The sequence below is a fragment of the Falco rusticolus genome, chromosome Z (assembly GCF_015220075.1).
Source record: "Falco rusticolus isolate bFalRus1 chromosome Z, bFalRus1.pri, whole genome shotgun sequence".
Classification (NCBI taxonomy): Eukaryota; Metazoa; Chordata; class Aves; order Falconiformes; family Falconidae; genus Falco; species Falco rusticolus.
This window is the reverse complement of record NC_051210.1, coordinates 50,118,089-50,138,965: the sequence shown is the minus strand read 5'-3', so window position 1 is coordinate 50,138,965 and position 20,877 is coordinate 50,118,089. Positions and strand designations below refer to the sequence as shown.

Here is a 20,877-nt window from a genome sequence, read left to right as displayed (position 1 = left end):
AGAATAAACTACCACCAGTCTAACTTCTACACTATAAAAAGTCTCTATATGACAGCTATGAGCACAGAAGAGAGATTCAGGAAGAACAACTCAAATCTCTGCATGCCAATAATAAACGTTCATGCCCAGCTCAGCTATCAATAAAAACAACCAAAACACCCTCACAGGAGTGAGGTTGGATAAATTTCTCATAAAGTAAATATTGAGTCACTTCTTCCCTGTCCTGAGAGAAACAAGTGCCAGAAAGAGAAGTAACTGATCATACAGCGAGTCATACTGCTAGAGTCAAGAAAGAAAAAGTAATCACATAAGAATCTGATATACTCATGTTGAAAAACTTTCGCATTTCTTCCTTCTGAGCTCAGGAAGTGCTAAGTTTAATTTTAACTAAAGTTTTAATGGAGAACAGACCTTACGACTCTAGGTAAGATAAATACAGGGTCTATCAAACCTGTAATGTATAATTTGCCAAGGCCATGGATATTTTGGCAATTAAATTCAGTCTAAAGCTATGCTCGGGTCTAGAACTGTTTAGAAGCTTTTCCTCTAATGCTTTGGTCTTTTTTTTTTTTTTTTTTTACCAGGCAGGATGTTCAGAGCTATAATGTGACCAGAAGTTACTAATATGCATTTTAATCCTTTACACTTTCACATTTGTTGACAAATACTTCATCACATGTATCAACCTAATTACACTTCCATTTCCCAGCTCCTGGGGATCTTAAATGTGCTGGAAAATGCAAATGTAGTCAGCGCATATAAAATTATGCTTCCCTGGAATGGTGTGCATATGGTATTTCATTGCTGTATAAGTAGTTTTAATAAAAGCATACACATTTTAAACAACTCTACTTACACAGGGATGTTTTCAAAAGCATCTTCAAAATTTTCCTGCAAAAGAAAAGAAAACTGAATCAAATGTGCATGTGATTTGAAACTCTGTAACACAGCAGAGTGTTATCATTACCAGATAGCACTTAATTCTGCAACTTACAGTAATAAATTAATAGTATTATATAATAATAAAATATATAATAGCATATTAGTATAGATAACACATTATATTATAATACAGAATAATGTGGTAGTAGTAATATTATACAGTAATAATATAGTACAGTAATAATCAGAACATTCACAGTCTACTGGCTTATTGTTACGCTTTCAGTGCAAAGCATTACCCAGACACACACATTTCCTGTAGGCCCAGTACATCTGACTACAGCTAACTTAAACCAAAGACCTCTTCCTTTTCAGACTCCAAAAATTCCACCATGTAAATCACAGAGAGCAATGCAGACTTATACCTCAGGAGTTCGTGCAGCCCATCTGATGCATCCAGGATGGACTAGCTGACCAGTGTATCTACACATTAAAAAAAATAAAAAATGAAGTGTTTTAAGTGTATAGCTGATATGCAGGTTGGCTAGAGTATATATACTAGGTCCAGGATGCATTATAGATGACATGCATATACAGCCAGCTCATGCATTAGCAGGAGTTATGTGACCAGTTTGGTCAACATCTGGAAGATATATCTTTCCACCTAGATTCAAACCTAGGTTCAAATTTCAAATTAGAGATACACAGACATAAGAGTGGTTCAATTCAAGGATCATCTTTTTTTCTATCCAGTTTCCAAAACTGGTCTGTAGAAGTGCATAGCAGAGGCAACAGGGCAAACAGCCCTCCCTCCTGCATCTTTCCCTTCACCCCACACTTTGCAGCCTTATGGCAACTCAGGGGATTCCAGGCCTTAAAGTGGTTTGTCCATCTAGTGATTTTCAGTAGATCTCTGTTGCAAGTACGGGTCCAGTCTCCCTGTGATCCCATGTACACTTCTTATTTAAGAGGTAATGACCTCAGCAAGGAATTTCACAAGTCTGCCAGCCATTTTGTGCAAATAATAATTTCTACTTGAACCTGGCTCCTACTACCTTTGTTTAACATTCTCTAGCTTTTCAACTGAAACACAGTGAAGAATCTATTCACACTTGCTCTTTCCTTGACACTTAAGACACTGAAAAAATCTTTGGTTTATTATCCAGATCATCCATTTTCCAAGCCAAAGACTGCTACCTTAGTTTCTGTTCAAGGACTTAGTTGTTTCCCATTTATGGCTACTCTTTCCATCATAAAAACTGGAAGCATGATGGAACAAATTGTTCCAAATTGTAACATATCCCAGGAATAACACTGACTTGGTGTGCAAAGGATAATACAAATCTCACAGAGCATCCTCAAGGTATGTAACCACCAATACAAGCACTACAGCGCTTGCATCAAAGCTTCCAAAAAGAAGTTTTCAAACCAAAACCAACACTAACAGAAGAAACAACTTTAAGTGCCTTCTCAAAACACCAACTGCAGCTTACTTCAAGACTGTCCACTCAGCTAAGACAACCCACACACTTGGAATATTGTTAGACTCACTGGCAGTAAGGTGGAGGATTAGTGTTTTGGTGGTAATTACCTCAAGCATGATAACACGAGATTGAAGCTAACATTCAAGCAACACTTCAGAAGACAGACCTTCGCTTCATTCATTTTGCATTTCTCAGCAAACTCACCAGAAAATGCAGCTGATAAATATCAAGCATTATAATGATGCATTAGATACTGTTTCTCTGGGACAAGAAAAATTCAGCAGTACACTATGGGACCGTGATCCACCCTCCAGAAAACATTACTTTACTTGTATTTTTAACTGAGGAAAAAAATTTATTCTGAAGAAAAAAACCTAACTATTGCAAAAGGACAAACTTCATCCTTCACAGATAGAATATACTATTATGTCAGTTTTAAACCACTGCAATTGCATGTTCTTTATTGCCTCCAGCTGCCACTACCAAGGAGTAACATGAATATATTTAAATAAATGTTATTAACAGACTGCCCAAATGCTCTCTTTCAAGCTAAATTTGCTGGCTGACGATACTATAGGGGGCAGAACAAGACCTACCATGAAGAACACAGTAATCAACTTCAGAGGCCAATAAAATGAACCCTGATCTCAGTAGAGCTGAACTGAGTTTTGAAAAGCTGAACAGAAACCAACAGGAACAAACACCCTAGACAGAAACCTTGTTACTCATGTCTCCCCCAGACACTGACAGAAATCATCAGTCTTCTAGAAGAGTGCTTCTCTGAAAACTGTTTGCCTCCTGGAGCCACTTCTAGAGACAAGAGGAGATATTCAGAAAAACAAACAAACAAAACACACTGACAGCTTTTTGAGCACACCTCCATTTTTCCTAAGAGAACAAACTTGACAAGCAAAAGTCACAGTACGTTTAACTGTCAGGAACTTACAAAGAACAGTAACAATAAAGTTGTAAAAATATCTGTGACATGAACCTCTTTCAAACCCAAGAGCAGCAGCTACATACAAGAAGAAAGGGAGAGGTAACTCACAGCCTGTTTAGGTAAGGGCCACCTCTGCCTGGCTGCTACTGAATTTTGCTCCCTGCTATTCACACTGGTGAAACACGTCTAAACATTAGAAGATTAACTATAAACTTAGTATTCTTGGGAATAATCACAGCCTCTGAAGAGACTGTCAATAGAGCTAAAAACATTGCTGAAGGTGACTTCTTCCAGGCTAAAAAAAAGCAGTTTTTCTGAAGTTCTCCATGCTTTACCATTCCCACCACATGCAAAATGGGTATGTATTAGAAGGCAATCAACTTGATAAGCTTGTTTTCACGTCCTTAACTGTCTCACACAAGTTTGTAGTTGGCTCTACACACTCACAGATTCCCTATATATAGAAGAAAGTTGAAGGCACTAAAAGAGAAGCAGTCATCCTCTACTCCATTCCATGCCTATTACAGCAAAAAAAGTTCTATAATCCTAAAATGTAAGGGAAGAGACTGAATTGAAGTACTCAGAACAGCTCCTCCTAGATGAAGTTCTGGGATTCACCACATCCATACTGAAATATGAAAGGTTTCAGAAATACTCAGAACATATTCACTTTTCCCCAGCAGTCTGTTAAAATTTACTTCCAAATCAAGACTGTTCAAGAAGGGGGGGGGGGAAGAGGGAAAAAAAAAAAGTGAAGTGTTACACAAAATACAGAGAGCACCCTGAAGACTTCAAGCTGTATATAATATACAAATGTGTATAGGTATGCATAATGTGTTATATCAATAAAAAAAATGATCAAGTCATTGATAAAGTTTATCCATTCTTCACAGTTCAGAAGCAGCCCAAAAACATAGATAGACACATTCTTGCACATTTGGTTAAAGCCTAGTAAAGTTCCCATCCTAAACTGCTCATCCCAACACTGCAACTTCCAGCTGCTACAGCTGAAATGTCATAAATTTCTAGAGGCGCTTGTTCATTTCAGTCTACAGAAAAGCAGGTTACTTAATTTAAATAAATAACTGATGATAGGCCGTACAAAAACTCTTTCAAGCCTAAAGTCATGTGCAACTATATCAGCCATATTTGTGACCTCTACACTTCAGCAGTATTAGCATAGGAATACAATTTTCTTTATTTACATGGCTGGGGAGACTTGACAGAGACTGAGGTTTTAACAGTCCTTCATTCATTTCCTTCACCTGACTCTGGTCCATCCTGCAGCAAGTCCCAGAGGTCCTGCTCCAGGATGTCCTTGTTTCATCAGAAATCTTCAGAAAATACAAACTGCAATTAAATCCACAAAAAGGGTAACACAGCTTTTTTTTCCAGGCATTCTACTCAAAAGAAATATATTAACATTAACATCGGTACCAAAAGTATCACTTAAACAACAGTCTCTTAGTATACAATGCTGGCTAATGCTGCAGTTCCAGAGAACATCCATCCAAGAATTTCACACAAATGTAAGTAAAACTTCCATTAGATGGCATGACAAACTGATTCAGACTTTTCTGCAAATTTAAGGAAAAAAATGGTACAAGATTTGACAAAGTAAAAATGTCTCCAAATTACTGTTTTCTTGAATTAGATCATCTTCATTTTTTCTGGTAGATCACTATAGTGTTTCACATCTTTACGATGCATCATTTTCAAGATGTGAGCAGGTGTGAAAAGAATTAAGTTTACACAACTTGGAGACAATTCATGTATTGCAAATCCAAGAAAGTCAGACAGCGACATAAATGGGCACTGTATTACTGCAGAAAAACTGACCACAGTTTCTTTAGCAATAAAAGCGGAAACCACTCACAGCCAACCACAATTCACCTGCAAAGCCTCATGAAAAACAACATGCAAGTGAGACCTTTAAACTACTATAGCATGTTCATCAGTGACTATACTGCTGTAATACAGTGGTGGAAAGTGGAACAACTGCTTGCCTTGATTATTACCAATTTATTAACGATCTAGATTCTCCCCACTGATAACAACATAACTTCAGAAAACTAAGTCAAATAGTATCTAGAAACACTAGCCATGATTTGAAGTCCATACTGGATTGGGCAGGCTGGGGGGAAGCGCAGCCTTATCTCAGAAGTATCAACATAAGATTAGTAAGGCTGCACATTGAATCAACAGACAAACGAGACCACACATGATGGTGAAATAATACTAACCAAAATTAAATACTGTTGCTATACCACATTTACACCTGCCTAGCCACAACTTTGTTTTGCAGGTACTAAATAGAGCACAGTTTAAAAAAAAAAAAAAGATTTGAAGAACCATAAATTTAACAGTAACTCCCTTCCCTGGAAAGCCCACATACTAAGATATTGCAAAGCACGGGGATCTATGAAGACAGTTACATATCTATCAAGTACACATACACCGAGACGTTTTTATCCTGATACTTTTATCCAAATTTCTGTTCAAATATGAGTACATGTAATTATTTTTGTCTTCTGTAATTCAGCCCCATACCATCCTTCCCCTCAAAAAATGAATGCTAGGTGAAGGTGATAGACAGCAAACACAGCCTCTATCAACAGCCATGCCACCCTGCACACTTTCTGCCTACACCTGTCTGTGGGAAGCACCGCAGCCCATTTGGAAGTCAGTGGCTGGATTCTACATAAAGGCTCCACTAAGAGATCAAAATTTCTCAAACCAACAGGAAGTAAAACACATCCTTCACTGTGTTCACATGAAAATTACCGTATAATCATGGAATTGTTTAGGTTGCAAAAGACCTTTAGGATCATCAAGTCCAGCCACTGACCCAGGACTTCCAAGTCCACCTCTAAACCATGTCCCTAAGCCCCACATCTATGTGTTTTCTAAACACCTCCAAGGATAGTGATTCCACCACCTCCCTGGGCAGCCTGTTCCAATGCTTGACCACCCTTTCAATGAAGAAACTGTTCCAAAGACCCAATCTGAACTTCCCCCTGGCCCAAGTGGAGGCCATTCCCTCTTGTCCAGACACTTCTTACCTGGGAGAAGAGACTGACACCCCCCTGTCTACAGCATCCTGTCAGGTAGTTGCAGAGAGCACTAAGGTCCCCCCTGAGCCTCCTCTTCTCCAGACTAAACAGCTTCAGTTCCCTCAGCCACTGCTCATAAGCCTTGTTCTCTTGACCCTTGCACAGCTCCGTTGCCCTTCCCTGGCCACGCTCCAGCACCTCCATGGCCCTCTTGCAGTGAGGGGCCCAAACCTGAACACAGCGTTCGAGGTGCGGCCTCACCAGTGCCCAGGACAGGGGGACCATCGCTGCCCTGGTCCTGCTGGCCACACTGTGTCTGGTACCAGCCAGGGTGCTGCTGGCCGCCTTGGCCACCTGGGCACACTGCTGGCTCACGCCCAGCCGGCTGTGGACCAGCACCCCCAGGCCCTTTCCCACCAGGCCCTTTCCAGCCGCTCTGCCCCAGCCTGTAGCGCCGTGTGGGGCTGCTGTGACCCAAGGGCAGGACCCGGCACTGAGCCCTGTTGAACCTCACAGGAATGGCCTCGGCCCATCGCTCCAGCCTGCCCAGCTCCCTCTGCAGAGCCTGCCCGCCCTAAGGACAGCAACACTCCCCCCAGCCTGGTGTCACCTGCAAACTTACTGAGGGTGCACTCAGTCCCCCCATCCAGATCACTGACGAAGACATTAAACAGGACTGGCCCCAGGACTGAGCCCTGAGGAGCACCACTTGTGACCAGTCACCAAGAGTTAACTTCATTCTGTACAGGGATTAATTTTACAAGAATTAAGGGATTTTTAATTAAACTTGGTTGACAAGCTCAGAAGCAGTTTCCTAATGCCAGGGAGATGCGCTCTACTACCTCTGGCTAAAACTGCCCAGACCTAGCTGAAACGGCAACAGTCTACACAGTGCGTGGGGGCATATGGACTAAATCTCTTTCCTTGATAATACTGAATACAGGGAAAAAAGTTTGACCATGGGGAGAGAATGGGGGAGGTGTAAGGAGGAACTGATTTACAACACTCATACTAGACTCATACCAAGACTATGGAAGAGGGGCCTTCCATATGAACTTTGTTTGTACAATGGAACCAGCTTCCAGACAGTTTCTGCAAGTCAGTAGCCACCATACAGTTCTATTACCAAAATGGGACAGAATTTTTTTTTAAAAATATATATTTTTTGAACAAAGTCGAGGTACATACTCTTTTTTTTTTTGTTCTATGCAACATCATAAATATTTATTAGCCTTAGCCAGGAATACATTAAAAATTAAATCAAAGAAACTGGTGGCTAAGAGTTTTAAACTCCAGGCCCACAGAAGCAACAACTTAAAATCACTGGGCATTTAAAACTTCAGAGGATTTTATAGCAGTATGCAAGATCCTAAGAATATTACTCAAGGATACAAGAGGACAATATACCATCTCTTCCCTTAGTTGACTTAATTGAGAACTGCTAACAGAGGCTGGAAAATCTCCCCAATAAACAGCAACAAAATTAGCAAATCCCCCAGACTTGCAAGCTGACTCCCAGTACACACTTCTTGTCAGCATTTTCCATTTGCATTATAAAAATACTGGGATTTTCTTAGTCTTTCAAGTAGAATCTGAAACTTTAGCAAAAGAATTGCTAGAACAGCCCAGTGCTACCATCACAACAAGCAACAAGCAACTGCAAGACCTCAGTTACTGTGAACTGGTTAACATCACAACAATCTCAGGAAAAAAGCAAAACACAAGACAAAAACCCCCACCAAAATAAAAAGCCACAAAAATGGTATTTAATTAAGAAATAATTGCAGCAGAGTTGACACAGTTGGAACAAAAAATTATGATCTGAGAATATTAAAAACCTCTCTTCATGGAAGGAACTGTAAAGACAAACTCTTCAGACTTGACAAGCCCTTTTTTTACATGCTATGCTGATCTAGCTTCTAAGAGATATCTGATAAAACATATAGTATGTTAAGAGTTAGCTGAGTAACCAAGAGGAAAAGCAGTTATCAGTGGAAGACAGCAATTGTTTCTAACAGAATTTCTCCAAGGCTTCTTTCTGTTCAATGCAATTTTTAATCAATACTCTCAGAATGAACATAACGCCAATGAAATGTTCACCCATAAGAATCAGTGGAACACACATCAGAATAAGAAAAATTACACTCCCTTTAAGAGATTGGTATGGTTAAGTCAGTCTCAAATAAGGAGATGCCCATGTAAAAATCAAAGAAATCAAACACACAGGTTAAGGTTGTATTATGGAAAGCAACAATCCTAAGACAGACAGAAAGGTCATTTTGACAATAAATTCAATATGAACTCCTGTTGTTAACTTGTTGCGGTTTAACCCTGGCTGGCAACTAAGCAGCACGCAACCACTTGCTCACTCCCCCCACAGTGGCATGGGGGAGAGGATCGGAAGGATAAAAGTAAAAAATCTTGTGGGCTGAGATAAAGGCAGTTTAATAGAGGAAGCAAAAGTCGCACATGCAGGCAAAGCAAAGCAAGGAATTAATTCACCATTTCCCATCAGCAGGCAGGTGCTCAGCCATCTCCAAGAAAGCAGGGCTCCATCACACATAACTGTTACTTGGGAAGACAAATGCCGTAATGCCAAATGTCCCCCCTTCCTTCTTCTTGCCCCAGCTTATATATATTCAGCATGATGTCATACCATATGGAATATCCCTTTGGCTGGTTCAGGTCAGCTGTCCCGGCTGTGTCGCCTTCCAATTTCTTGTGCCCCTTCAGCCCTCCGGCTGGCAGGGCCTGAGAAATTGAAAAGCCCTTGATTTAATATAAACATTACTTAGCAATAACTAAAAACATCTGTGTTTTATCAACATTGTTATCACACCAAATCCAAAACACAGCAAGCACCACCTACTGAGAAGAAAATTAACTCCATCTCAGCTGAAACCAGGACAGCACATAATCCCTAAATTAATCTGCAACCAGCAGAAAACAAGTTTTAGTGTTCAACTGTAAAATTTTGTACTTTCCTATAATTCAGCCTTCTTAAATATCAATAAACATGTAAGATAACAGAAAAGATCCCATGAAATAGTTTAAGAACTATAACACATGATTTACTTTAAAAGCTACTTAAAATTCCAATCTTTGATTCACCAAAAGCAGGACAGCAGAAGTACTTACTATCTCTGGCTCATACAAACAAACTCACAGAAACAAAATCAGTACCAGGCAAAACCTCTTTGGATTCTTGTAAACTTTAGTTTTCATCATGCCTGTTTTCTGCTATCTCAAATTCACATCTTTCAGGCAGAGTGCTAACTACTGGAGCACACCAGCAAGAACAACCACAGACACTGTCTTTCATGTCTCCAAATTAAGAGTCTGAAAAGCACACAGCGTAACAGTTCAGCTAAGCACAAACTACTAGGTTTGACACCAGCCAAGTTTCATGAAAGACCGTTTTTGTTACACAAGGAGCATTTCTCTGTAGTTCTGACATTACTGTATGTGCTATAACTTGAGCCACCAATGCTTTTACACTACCGAATTTACTGTCAGAATCCCCTTCATAGAATCAAAACAGTAATGCACATATATATTCCTTTCCAAGTAGTTTCCAAATGCTGCTTTCCCAGCAAAAGTATGCTCATTCTCCTTGTAACAAAGTATCTTTTTCACATACCTGGATTTGACCTTGTTGCTTTAACCAACACCCACTCCCCAACCACTCCACTGAAGCACGAAATATCGGAAATGACTTCTTCACAAAAAGAATGATGGAGGTGAACAGTGCAAGCTCACTCATCTAGAAGTTGTGAAAGCTCAGCTTGAGATACTGCTCAGTTAAAAATAAATACATTCAGCTAAGAAAAATTGTTTTTATTACTCATCTGCAGTAAGAGAAGGTAACATGTCTACACACATCTACAAACTTCAGGTACAACAAGCACAAACAAAACCAAAAAGTAATTCTAAGAACTTGAGCTATGAAGCATAATCTGTAATGGACACCTTTCCTATGTCCTAACCATCAGATCAATGTCCTTATGTGTCACATAAGGACAGAATTCAACTGTTGCCTAAATCGACAATGGCATGAGAAAACATCACCTAGGACCGCGTATTTTTCCAGGTGTTAAGAGTGAATGTAATTCTCAGCAGTACAGCAGAACCCTGAAACTAATATGCCACTTATCTTGAGCTAATTAATGAAGTATTCATGTAAAGAATTAGCACTGATGAGCAAAATAACATTCAGATTTCTTTTCATTTCACAAACATAGATGCTTTTCACTTCCTAATACTTATTCAGAATACCGAGTACTTTCTACTATGAAGAGCTTAAAAATTGCAACTTTTAGTTACCAATTCATTAGACTTGACATAGCCATTTCTTGCAGAAAAGATTAGTCCACTTTATAAACTAGCAGAACAGAAAAGTAACCTGGGAATTAAACTATGTCTTAACACTTATTGTCAAAAATCCCCAAACATATGACAGAAAAGGTGTTTCAATGTTGTCTTGGCAGCAAAACAACATGGGAGAGTAGAGGAAGAAGGCACTCCCAAACCCTTCTTCTCCATCACCTACACACATTTTATTTGCCTCTGTGACACTGGATCCTGGTCTTAATGATTTGTATCCTAGAAACACATGAAAAACACAGAGTTCAAAAGGGGAAGGAGACAATGTAGCTGTTACAAAAGAGGAAAACCATTTCCTCTTCCCAGAGACAGAAACAGCCTTGAGGCAGCAAGAACCGAATTGAAATGCACAACTTCCGTTCTCAGTATAACCAATTCTTACATAAAAGCTAAAATACAAGATTAATTTATCTAAAAGAAAAAATGCACATATTTTTGTGCTTATGTATTATTTCAAACTCATTGGTTTGAACTGCAAATATAACCCACTGGCTTTTTAAAAATCATTCTCAAGAATATTTGCATAAATTATCAGTGGTTTTCCAGAGAGCTGAGTAGGCTGATTGGTGGCTGTTTTGGAGGAGCTGTGTTTTGCTAGATGTTTTCCATGGCAGATGAAGAACCTTAGCTGTCAAAAGCCAAAGATCAAGCTCAGTAGTTCACACTTAGTTACTCAAATCTTACCCACGTAGCCACATTCAAGAACTTTACTAATGTCAGTGACCTGGTCAGATAAACCCCTCCATATCCCAAAAAGAAAACAGGAGTTGGGAAAGTAGAATCCAGCTTTGCTAGAAATTTGGTTAAGTAACGAGTTGCTGATCAGTTAGTAATCCAACTTCAGTGTCACTTAGCTAAAAAATCAGATGTCAATACCCACAAAACAAGGGTTTCTCCATCACAGTCTGGAAAGCAGTGGCCTTTCAATGCAGCGGGTCACCTCAGAATTATCAGAAGACATAGGAAAACATAGTCTTTAAAGAAAATCCACCTTTTTTTTTTAACAGAGAACAGATGTTTGTAATGGAACTACCTGCCATAACGAAATGCAACTAATCAAATTGCCCACTTGATAAAGTGGACAATTCCTACTTGGCTTTCAGCTGTGTGCAAGCTGGACAAGTCTTAAACAGCATAGTAGCCACACTGTATAAACCAGGTCAGGACTGAGAATGAACATCAACTGAAGGAATTGCATTCAGCAATGTCAGTCATTGTGGGTCAGATTGGATACACAGAGGGAGCAACAAGATGAATGCTTTTCTGAAACTACTTTTAAAGATGGGGCACAAGGCAGCCACACTTTAGTAAACTGACATCAGTCTCACTTGTTCTGAACACAACTGGCTGAGCTTGTGCTGTTTTAAATGATACCTCTCCCTCATGACTGAAATATCCAACATTTTGCACATAAAAAGCAAGAGTACAGTTTCAGTTAAAGTTGGCTGAACACCAAGGTGGTTTCTCTTACTGTTTACACTGGCACCTTCCTGCTATTTGACCTGCAGTCATTTTTGCACAAAGAGCACTTCTAAGAGGCAGAGGAATCGGGTAGCAGCATAGAACTTCATTGCTGTAATAAAGCTTTTTTTCTTAATTTTTAAACTAGTTGACCATCTTTTCTCTCCATCTCACACACACACCCTCAGACACCCCTGAGCCCAAAGGAGTGTCACTCAGGTTTGTATTTGTTTGAACGGCATCAGGAAAACAAACAAATCCCAACACAGAAAACAAATAAATCACATGCTCATTCAGGAGTTCAAAGTCCCGTACAAATGCACCAAAGTACACTCCTCATGGAAAAATCTCTGAGGAGATGGCATATGTTGCTATTCTTGATCAACTTCATTGGACAAAACCAATTGTGAAGCAATTCTAAACTGAAAAATAGATACAAACAGATGCAACTTGGCTGGATACATCTTCCTTTTCATACTGTATCAAGAATGATTGAGAATAACGTGAAGGTGACTAAGAAGACTGAGAAGGTAGCAACAATACACAACCACTCTTCTCAAAATAGACACCATGTAAGGGAAGGCACTGTAAGCTGGTCCTCTCTAGCCATAAGAAAGATTACTAAACCAAATTAATTCTTCTTGCAGCAGACATGTCTTATAAGAACTTTGTGTCCAGCTAGTTAAACTTTTTACAAAAACTTCATCACTGAATTGTTTCACTGGAATTACATAAAACCTCATTAAAATAAAAAAGAACTTTAGTATGCTATTTATTATAAAGTCTTATGAAGTTGGTAAGACAATTGTTACATTCTTCTAGACTTAATTCTTCTGACAGATAACCATAGCGCATAAGTACTAGGTACATCTGTAATTTCCAGGACACTGGACATGGGTAAGATACCACTGTTGAAACACAAAGCTGGTAAAGACTTTCCTACTTCCAGTCATATGGATTAGCAACAAACATTTAGCAAACTCCTATCAGCTTCCAAATAGACTCTTCAGTTAATTTTTTCATTCAATAGAAGAGGTAAAGACACGAGAGGTTTCAGAGACACAAGCTGGGGGTTCTTTCAGACAGTAACAGTGCTCAGAAACAGAACAAATGTTTACTCTCTCAACTTCCTTGCATGCAGCCAAGGCCCGAGCAACTTTAAAGTCACTAGCCTCCCTACGACTCAAATACAAAAAACTTGGTCTTATCAATTCTGGCAAAGTTAATATTTCACAGCTAGTGACATTTCACCCATTCTAGCTCAGAAGTAGCCATCTCTCACGAAGTTTAACTTTCCACGACTGGCTAACCTTCACAGAAGCTTCAGTTCAGTCTAGACTAAAGATCACTATAGTTTGCTGCTAACAAATATGGTATCTCTTTAAGAGATACAATCCTACTGCACAAGGAGGTAGGAGGCTCACTTGGACTCATTTGAGTCAACACAACCTACCAAAAAAAAACCCCATTACCTTTAGGAAGCAAGAAGAACATTGTTGTAAGATCAGAAGATCCATTTCACAAACACCAGGTAACACATCTGTGCTCTTTTTGGAGCTGGGAGGATCCCAATTCTTCCCCTTTCACAAGGGTAGATCTATTCAACAGTCTCATCTAATCTTCCACCTTCAGTCCCATGTCAGGTTCCTGATGTAAATGATGAGGCAAAACCTGACAGTTTTCATTTATGTTACCTTATGCATTATGATATTGTGGGATACTAAAAAAACCAAACACAACACAACAAACAAACCCACCTATAGTAGACCTGAAAGCAACAACAGCCGAACTCTCTAATTTTTTGTTTGCTGGCTGAGAATGATTCTCCTGGAAAACCAGCTAGAAGCCAATGAGAAAGAAAAGAAGTTCCTTAAATCACTTGTTCCATGCAAACGGCCTTGGATGGAAAGAACAGTTAATTTCACCTGCTTCCTGCTTCCATATTAGATATGCTACCACCATGACCACTGATAAGTCAGGCAAAAGTGGTTATTTCATGGCAAGTAAAAACACTTTCCATTTGTGTTTCTTTCATTATTTCAGTGCTACAACTTCTATTTTTGCCCTGATAAACTTCATTAGTAAGCCTAAGTATTTGCTACTAAACTAAGTCTTAAAAAAACTGAAATCCTTAGATGTCAAGAACAGGTTTATTCAGAACAGAAGGCAAAGAAATAACCCATCCCCCAATCAAATATGTACTTTTTAGTGGGAGCACCGTTAGCTGCAACTTAACTGAGCTGTTGACCCCGCTGATCAACATTAGAGACAGCGAAAAACTATAACCAACCAGTGCTCAAAAATAGGGAGCTAAAGAACCAGGAGGTTAAAAAAAAAAAGGTAGCAAACACAAATTTCTAATGCTAAAATGGATCATAAATCTAGACCATTTCAAAGGTTTTAAGCAATCAGACAAAACGTAAAAAAGAGAAGTAACAGCAATTACCCTTCAAGCAATGTGGAAATGTGCTTATCTCTTGACAGGCCAGACACAATCTCATAATAAACAAGTGTGGGAAATTCAAAAGAATCTATAAATTGTGGGGAAAAAACTAATAATAAAAAATAAAACAAAAACACAAACCATCTTGTCTCTGGTTTTGTAAAAGTCATGAAACTTTAAGAGTTATCCTGAACTGAATCCAGTCTTTCCAAAATACCTGGCCGTTTTATAACAAAGGGTCAGTCACTGATTTTTTTCCCCAATTCCAGTGCTAAGAAACAAATGCCATCACTTTCACTAGATGAAAGGGTATCAGCTATACTTTGATGGCATAATGATTGATACCATGGCTGTAGGCTTTGGAATTCTTCTGGTGTAATTTTTTTCAGGACAACAGGTGTCTTACCTACCATGGAGAATTGCATGGCTTATACAAGGAGGCTTTCTAAAGATCTTACTTAAATGCAACTTCAGTTGTCATACTTCCACAGACTTCCTTGATCTCATTCACACAACAATGTGCTTTATGGGTTTTAAAAAAAAACACCAGGAAAATAAGAATTGCTCAAGTCAGATAGACTGCAATCCACGGTAAAAAAACAACTGCATAATCAAAGTAAGGGGTGCTGTTGCTAGAGCATTCATGTACTTCAGGGACAGGTTCTATTATTGTTGCTTGGTACCTACCAAGACCAGAATTCAAATAATTTATTTTTAAATAGTAATAATAAACTTGGAGTTTTATCTTAGTGTTGTGACATACCAATAGCACATCTGAACAGAACGTGAGGTCTCTGAAGTGTATCATCAGCTGTACTTGTACCATGAAGAGAAACAGTCATCTATGAAAGTGCAAGCAAGTAGAGCAGCAGTGCTTTCTATAAGTTTGTCATCAGATAAAATTTTAAAGGTGTATCAGAATTACTAGTATGTTTTCATCATTACAAGAGTTATGCCCAGGACTGACAGAAGTGGTTACTAAGAGATTTGTCAGTGTTTGGTGGTGGTTTTCTAGAAAAAAAAACTGTGCTGAGGTATTTGCAGTTGAGATTAAAATACATTTACTGAATTTCCCAAGCCCTTCTCCAAAGATCTGTTAGCATACAACAGTTTCCAAGCTTTGATGAGGTCTTTAGTACCACAATCAAGTTAATGTTACGCATGGGTAGCTTTTAGCAAGAAGCAGCAAAACTTCAGTTCTAGTCTCTCTGTCCTCACCCCACAACATACCTGACTTGGTAATGCAATGTACTATGTTGAAAACAAAATAAATCAATCACATAATTTTGTAATTTTTTAAAAAAGAAGAATCTTGCACATATCAGGATGGATCAAACAAAGTCTGTAAAGTGTAAGTCAAGCTGCAATTACAAATTGAGAGTCAGTCTTGACTCAACATAAGAAAGAAGCAGACAGTGGAAACCACCGCCCTGTAAAAGAAAAAGGGTAAAATATAAACAGCTAAGAGGAAGAGCACATTGTGTTGTCCTGAACTCTTCCAGGCATTTTCAAATACAGATGCTCAATGCTTACTTGTTTCCACAGATTCCTAAAGCTGCTAAAAAAAAATATGCTGATTATGCAACAGGTTCACCATGCACTTACTACACACGGATCCAGACAAAAGCATCAAAACTCTTACAAATTACAGTTTCCTAAAGGGCTATTTTGTCAGCGTTCCAGATTGCTTACCAATTACAATGTAATCAATAATCCTAAATAAATCTCATTACAGAGACACCACCTTGGAACTGCTGATACCAATACTTTTCAGAGATGACCTCAAGCTGGGGAACAAAACATGTTGACCACATATTAAAGATGATTCAGGGCCAGTTATGTTTGCTGGTTTGCCTATAACTAATCAATAAAAGGGAAAATATGAAAGGGACATTAATATGATCATCTTGGGTATTAACCTCCCTCAGATTAAAAGATCCTCTTGACTACACAGCTGGTTACTCATCTGTACAGAATGCAACAGCAGTTGTTACACATTTAGCACCACAAAGTTCTATTTTATAGTGAAAAGCAACTTAAGTGATTTTTATTAACTGGTTCATTTCCTTTAAAAGAAGGCCTTGTTGCAGTAACAGCAATTCCCACAACCCTATTTACGATAACGTTGATCTCATTACAGAATTTGAAAGTCTCTATGGGTATCTTCTGCTCCTTGTACTAACTGCAGTAACAGAGCAGCAGAGCTTTAGAAGCCAACATTATCTACAGTTAGAAGTGTATGTAATACAGGATTGAAGCAATAACTTTTGTCCAGAGAAAAACAGACACAGGTCATCTTCCATCTCTCCTAGAAACAATCAGATTTTTTTTCATTAATAGAAAAGCATCATCTTAAGGCTACTGAAACTTAACTTTATACTAGTAATGAAGCTAACTAATTCCTAGCCAATTTGTAAATGTGTTCTAGAGAGTTTGTGGTCTTTCCACCAGAATGCAAGTCAGACAGACAAAGACCTAACACAGAAATATAGCGTCACATTCAGACCAAGTGTCATGTTAAATTACACTAAGCACAATCGGGTCTTGACTTAACCAGGCAGTAAGCTAGAGTGTTAGTTCTTCCTAGGCTACTTACAGGCAAGCATAAACAGAAAACACTCATCTGAAGTTATGAGGATAACCCTTACATTAAAAAAAAAAACCAAACAAACAACAAAGATTCACAAGTAACAGCTGCCTTCAAATTTCATTAACATAAAGTTACACTTAACCTATTAACGTCCCCCCGAAGTTTTGTTAATGCGTCATGTGTCTATAGCTTTCCTTCTTCAGTCAAGGCTCCCCCTGCTTTAATTCTTCATCCAGTCTATCCCCAAGCAGGGCATGGTATTTCTTCAGGCAGTGCAAGACAGCTGCAGGATCCAGAAGAGAGACACTGAATAGACTACACAGGTGCACTGAAAGCAGCATGTGTTTCCCCATATATAAGCTGTAACATTTACCTACACATTAAAGCTTGACAGAAAGGTGCAGTTACCCCCTGCCACATCCCCTACACTCCTTGTACAGCTTTCTGATGTCATGAGGAATTTATAACCTTTGGAAGTTCTAGCTGGAGTGTAACAACAAGGACAGAATAAATATACAGTTGTTACCAGATTTGTCACTTCTGCCCAAAGGGTCACTTTACCCCAAATGCAAGGTTACAGAATGTCAATGCCTCTAGGAAACTGCTCAGGCACACACACTCCCTCCTCCTCTTCCCGAAAGGTTATAGCCCTCTTTTGGCACTTTGCATTGTGTACTCACAGGCAACCAGAGCATTGCTTCCTTTACAACAAGCCCACACTGCAGCAAGTGTCCCGTGAACTGGCTGTCATGACTCACGCTGCGCAAAAGGAAAGCCCACATGACCACAGGGTCCAATCTAAAGCACAGAACCTCTGCACACCACTTCCTCCCGTCAGCACCCACAGACACAAAAACAGAAAAGCCAAACTCGTCACACAAGGCGTAGACTACTTCTTTTAAACTATGAAAAGAGAAGTATCAGCCAGACAACTATTCTAGGCTGCCAGGGAACTATTTATGTCACAAGTGATCTCTGCCCGTTCCTGGTATCCATATCCATTTTCACTATAGCCCACAGTCATCATATACTAGAAAGTTTTCTAATTTGTGGTGGCTGTTGCAAAGTTTTCTGAAATCTCACATAATTTCTTAATTACTTCTTCAGACTGTGCAAAAAACACTGACCAAAGGGTAAAATTTCTATGTAAGAAAGATACAATTTAGACCACTTTCTGCAACTATTAAAATGTAAGTTTAGTAGTTTCCAGAACTCACCTATGTCATCCAAAGAAACCAACTGCTACTGTAAGGTATGATCTACACAGATACAAAACTCATACAAAGTTTACCTTCCCAGTGTAAAACCACATGCTCTACTACCCCTAACACTGACCAAAGCTAAAATAAACACAACAGACCAAACAAAACTTCTGTGCTCAGCTTCAGTCAAGGACAAGAGGAACACGCTTCAGAGACAACTAAGAAACCAAGCCCTGTATCCTGGGCTGCCATCAAAAATCTTAACTTCAGCTGCCCCTTCTCGCACTCCACCTGTCCTTGTAACAGCAGAGGATTTCCACAAACAAAAAGCAACACACACCAGGGAAGTTATGTGGGTTTAACAAAAAATAAAAATCACGACTCAAACGAACCCAAAATGTTAACAACACTGGAAAAGTGAGGTCTTTGAGGGATGTCAGGAGAGTTCCCTTCTCTGCTGCACCACACGGACATGCACTCACTGACAGAATTAAAGGCAACTGCTCAAATCCCATTAGCCAAGGGAGACTGCTTTTTGCAGAGAAACTAGTTTAAAAGTACCATAAACTACATCCCGCACTTGCAACTCTTAAAACCATTCAGAGAAAGCATACAAGCACCTTCCTACCACCCAGTCTCTAGTCCTTGTCCCCACACTTTTCTTCCCCTACTCCTTCAGTTGTGCCAGTGCAGTTACCTTTGACGACACATCTGTAAGCTGAACAACTTAGTTGATTCAGCATGAAATCCCAAACGCAAGGCACCATGGACACAGAGCTATAAAAGCTCTCCAGTAACTACTTGCCTACTTTCCCTTAGAGGCAAGAATATCCCTTCTCTTCACTCAGGCACATCACTACTTAAATCTGCAAGCTCACTTTTCAACTACTCCAGTGTACAAAATCACAAGTGCCAATTCAGAAAGCAGTTACAAGGAGTTCTCCATGGTAGAACTCTGAACTGCAGAACAAGAGAATAAATATAGAGCATGACTTGCAGGAGGTCCGTTGGGACCTGATTTGTGACACTGGCATGAGACTGTGCTTCTGTTTCCAGTTCACAAAAAAAGTACAAAGCCAGGACAACTTTCATTTACTTTACAATTCCACTCCAAACATATCAGTTAACTCAAATGAAAGATCAAAATCCCACCATTCAAACAAGCAAAATGGACTTGTAAACAGCCCACCATAATTTATTTCACTTGGGCCTTAACAGTCCTTTGGTGTTCACTTACTGAGAAATACATTCACTCTGAAACTTAACCACACAACTTGTGTGATCCCTTCTACTCAGCATGACTTGAATTTACATAGTTCACATTTAGCTGAAGTCGCAGCTCTTTGCCAGACTAACCATTGCATCTTCCAGAAGTGACTGGCCATGAGCTACCACTTATTTTCCACTGATAGAGGGAGCTATAGCCATATATAGCTCTTTAATCCAAATTACATTAAAAGACACAGACACTCAGCTGCTGCTGAATCTCTCTTTCTCAAGGTTTTAAAGAGACTTTTCTTAAGCTCAGTAAAACGCAGCTTAACAGAGCCAGCTACTTCAGTGGTGTCAAGTAGCAGTACACAGGGAGATACATTTAACTGGATTTTCCAGAGCTGCGCGTGTTTTTCATGCTAAGATTTCTCCATCTGGACAAGGCACAGATTTAGATACTCCTTAATACTACATTTAAGCCACTGAGTCTTACCTTAAAGTTCTTCTTTTGGTCCAAGTCACACACTTAAATTTATCTAAACTGCTTTGTCTCCAATGTTTAGTTGCCATGCTTTTCACATTTCCCTTGACAAAGAACATTATAATCAACATGACTAACATGTGATAAAGATTTAAGGATATAATAATCTAGTGTTTAGATAAAAATGGATCAAACACACTCACTCCAGCTCCCCCTCAATGCAGTTAATAGGATTCCTTTTCAAAACATTTTCCTTGCCGGGAAGGCCCTAACAAACTGTGTATCACAAAGCCTTCAGTTATGCTACAGTTTATTAAAAAATAAGTCAAGAAGCACTGAAGCTTCACCTCACATACTATGACTCTTTTCAGTCATTATTTGTAACTGTTCCCATGAAAAATTATCTCCTCAAATTCAAGTGGGAAAGTTTTGTACAGAATGTGGAATATTTCAGTTTTTGACACGTTTCTTCAGCAGCAACTAGCCAGGTAAGCTATAAAATCCCTAAAGATCTGCACAAATTTGCTTCACCTTAAAAAAAAATTAAAAAAAAAAAGGACTCTTTAATAAAGCCACAACTGGTAATTCTGTATGTCTGCCGTATTTTCAACGGCAAGCTCAGGTTTTGCCTCAGGACATTAGAGTAGCCATCTAACAGTGAATTACTATTCATACTTCTTTAAAAAAAAGAAAATATTAAATGAAAAAAAGTAATTTGTTCCAGCCCTGGAAGCTTCCTAAGCTGC

General features: G+C 39.1%; 1 protein-coding gene across 9 annotated transcripts in view; it reads right to left on the bottom strand.

Moving 5' to 3' along the window:
* The window catches only part of TTC39B (tetratricopeptide repeat domain 39B), a 74,979-nt gene that overhangs the window by 48,244 nt on the left and 5,858 nt on the right, over positions 1–20,877 (bottom strand). The window contains exons 1-4 of one of the 9 annotated variants that reach the window (XM_037372855.1): positions 17,614–17,716; positions 17,379–17,519; positions 1,308–1,365; positions 857–891 (exon numbers count right to left, since the gene is read on the bottom strand). Coding sequence is in view for 3 of the 9 variants with exons in the window: in XM_037372849.1 (XP_037228746.1) it covers positions 857–891; positions 17,917–17,931 (50 nt within the window). In the remaining 6 variants the exon portion in view is untranslated. The other 8 variants (XM_037372854.1, XM_037372850.1, XM_037372853.1 and 5 more) reach the window with 8 other exon arrangements.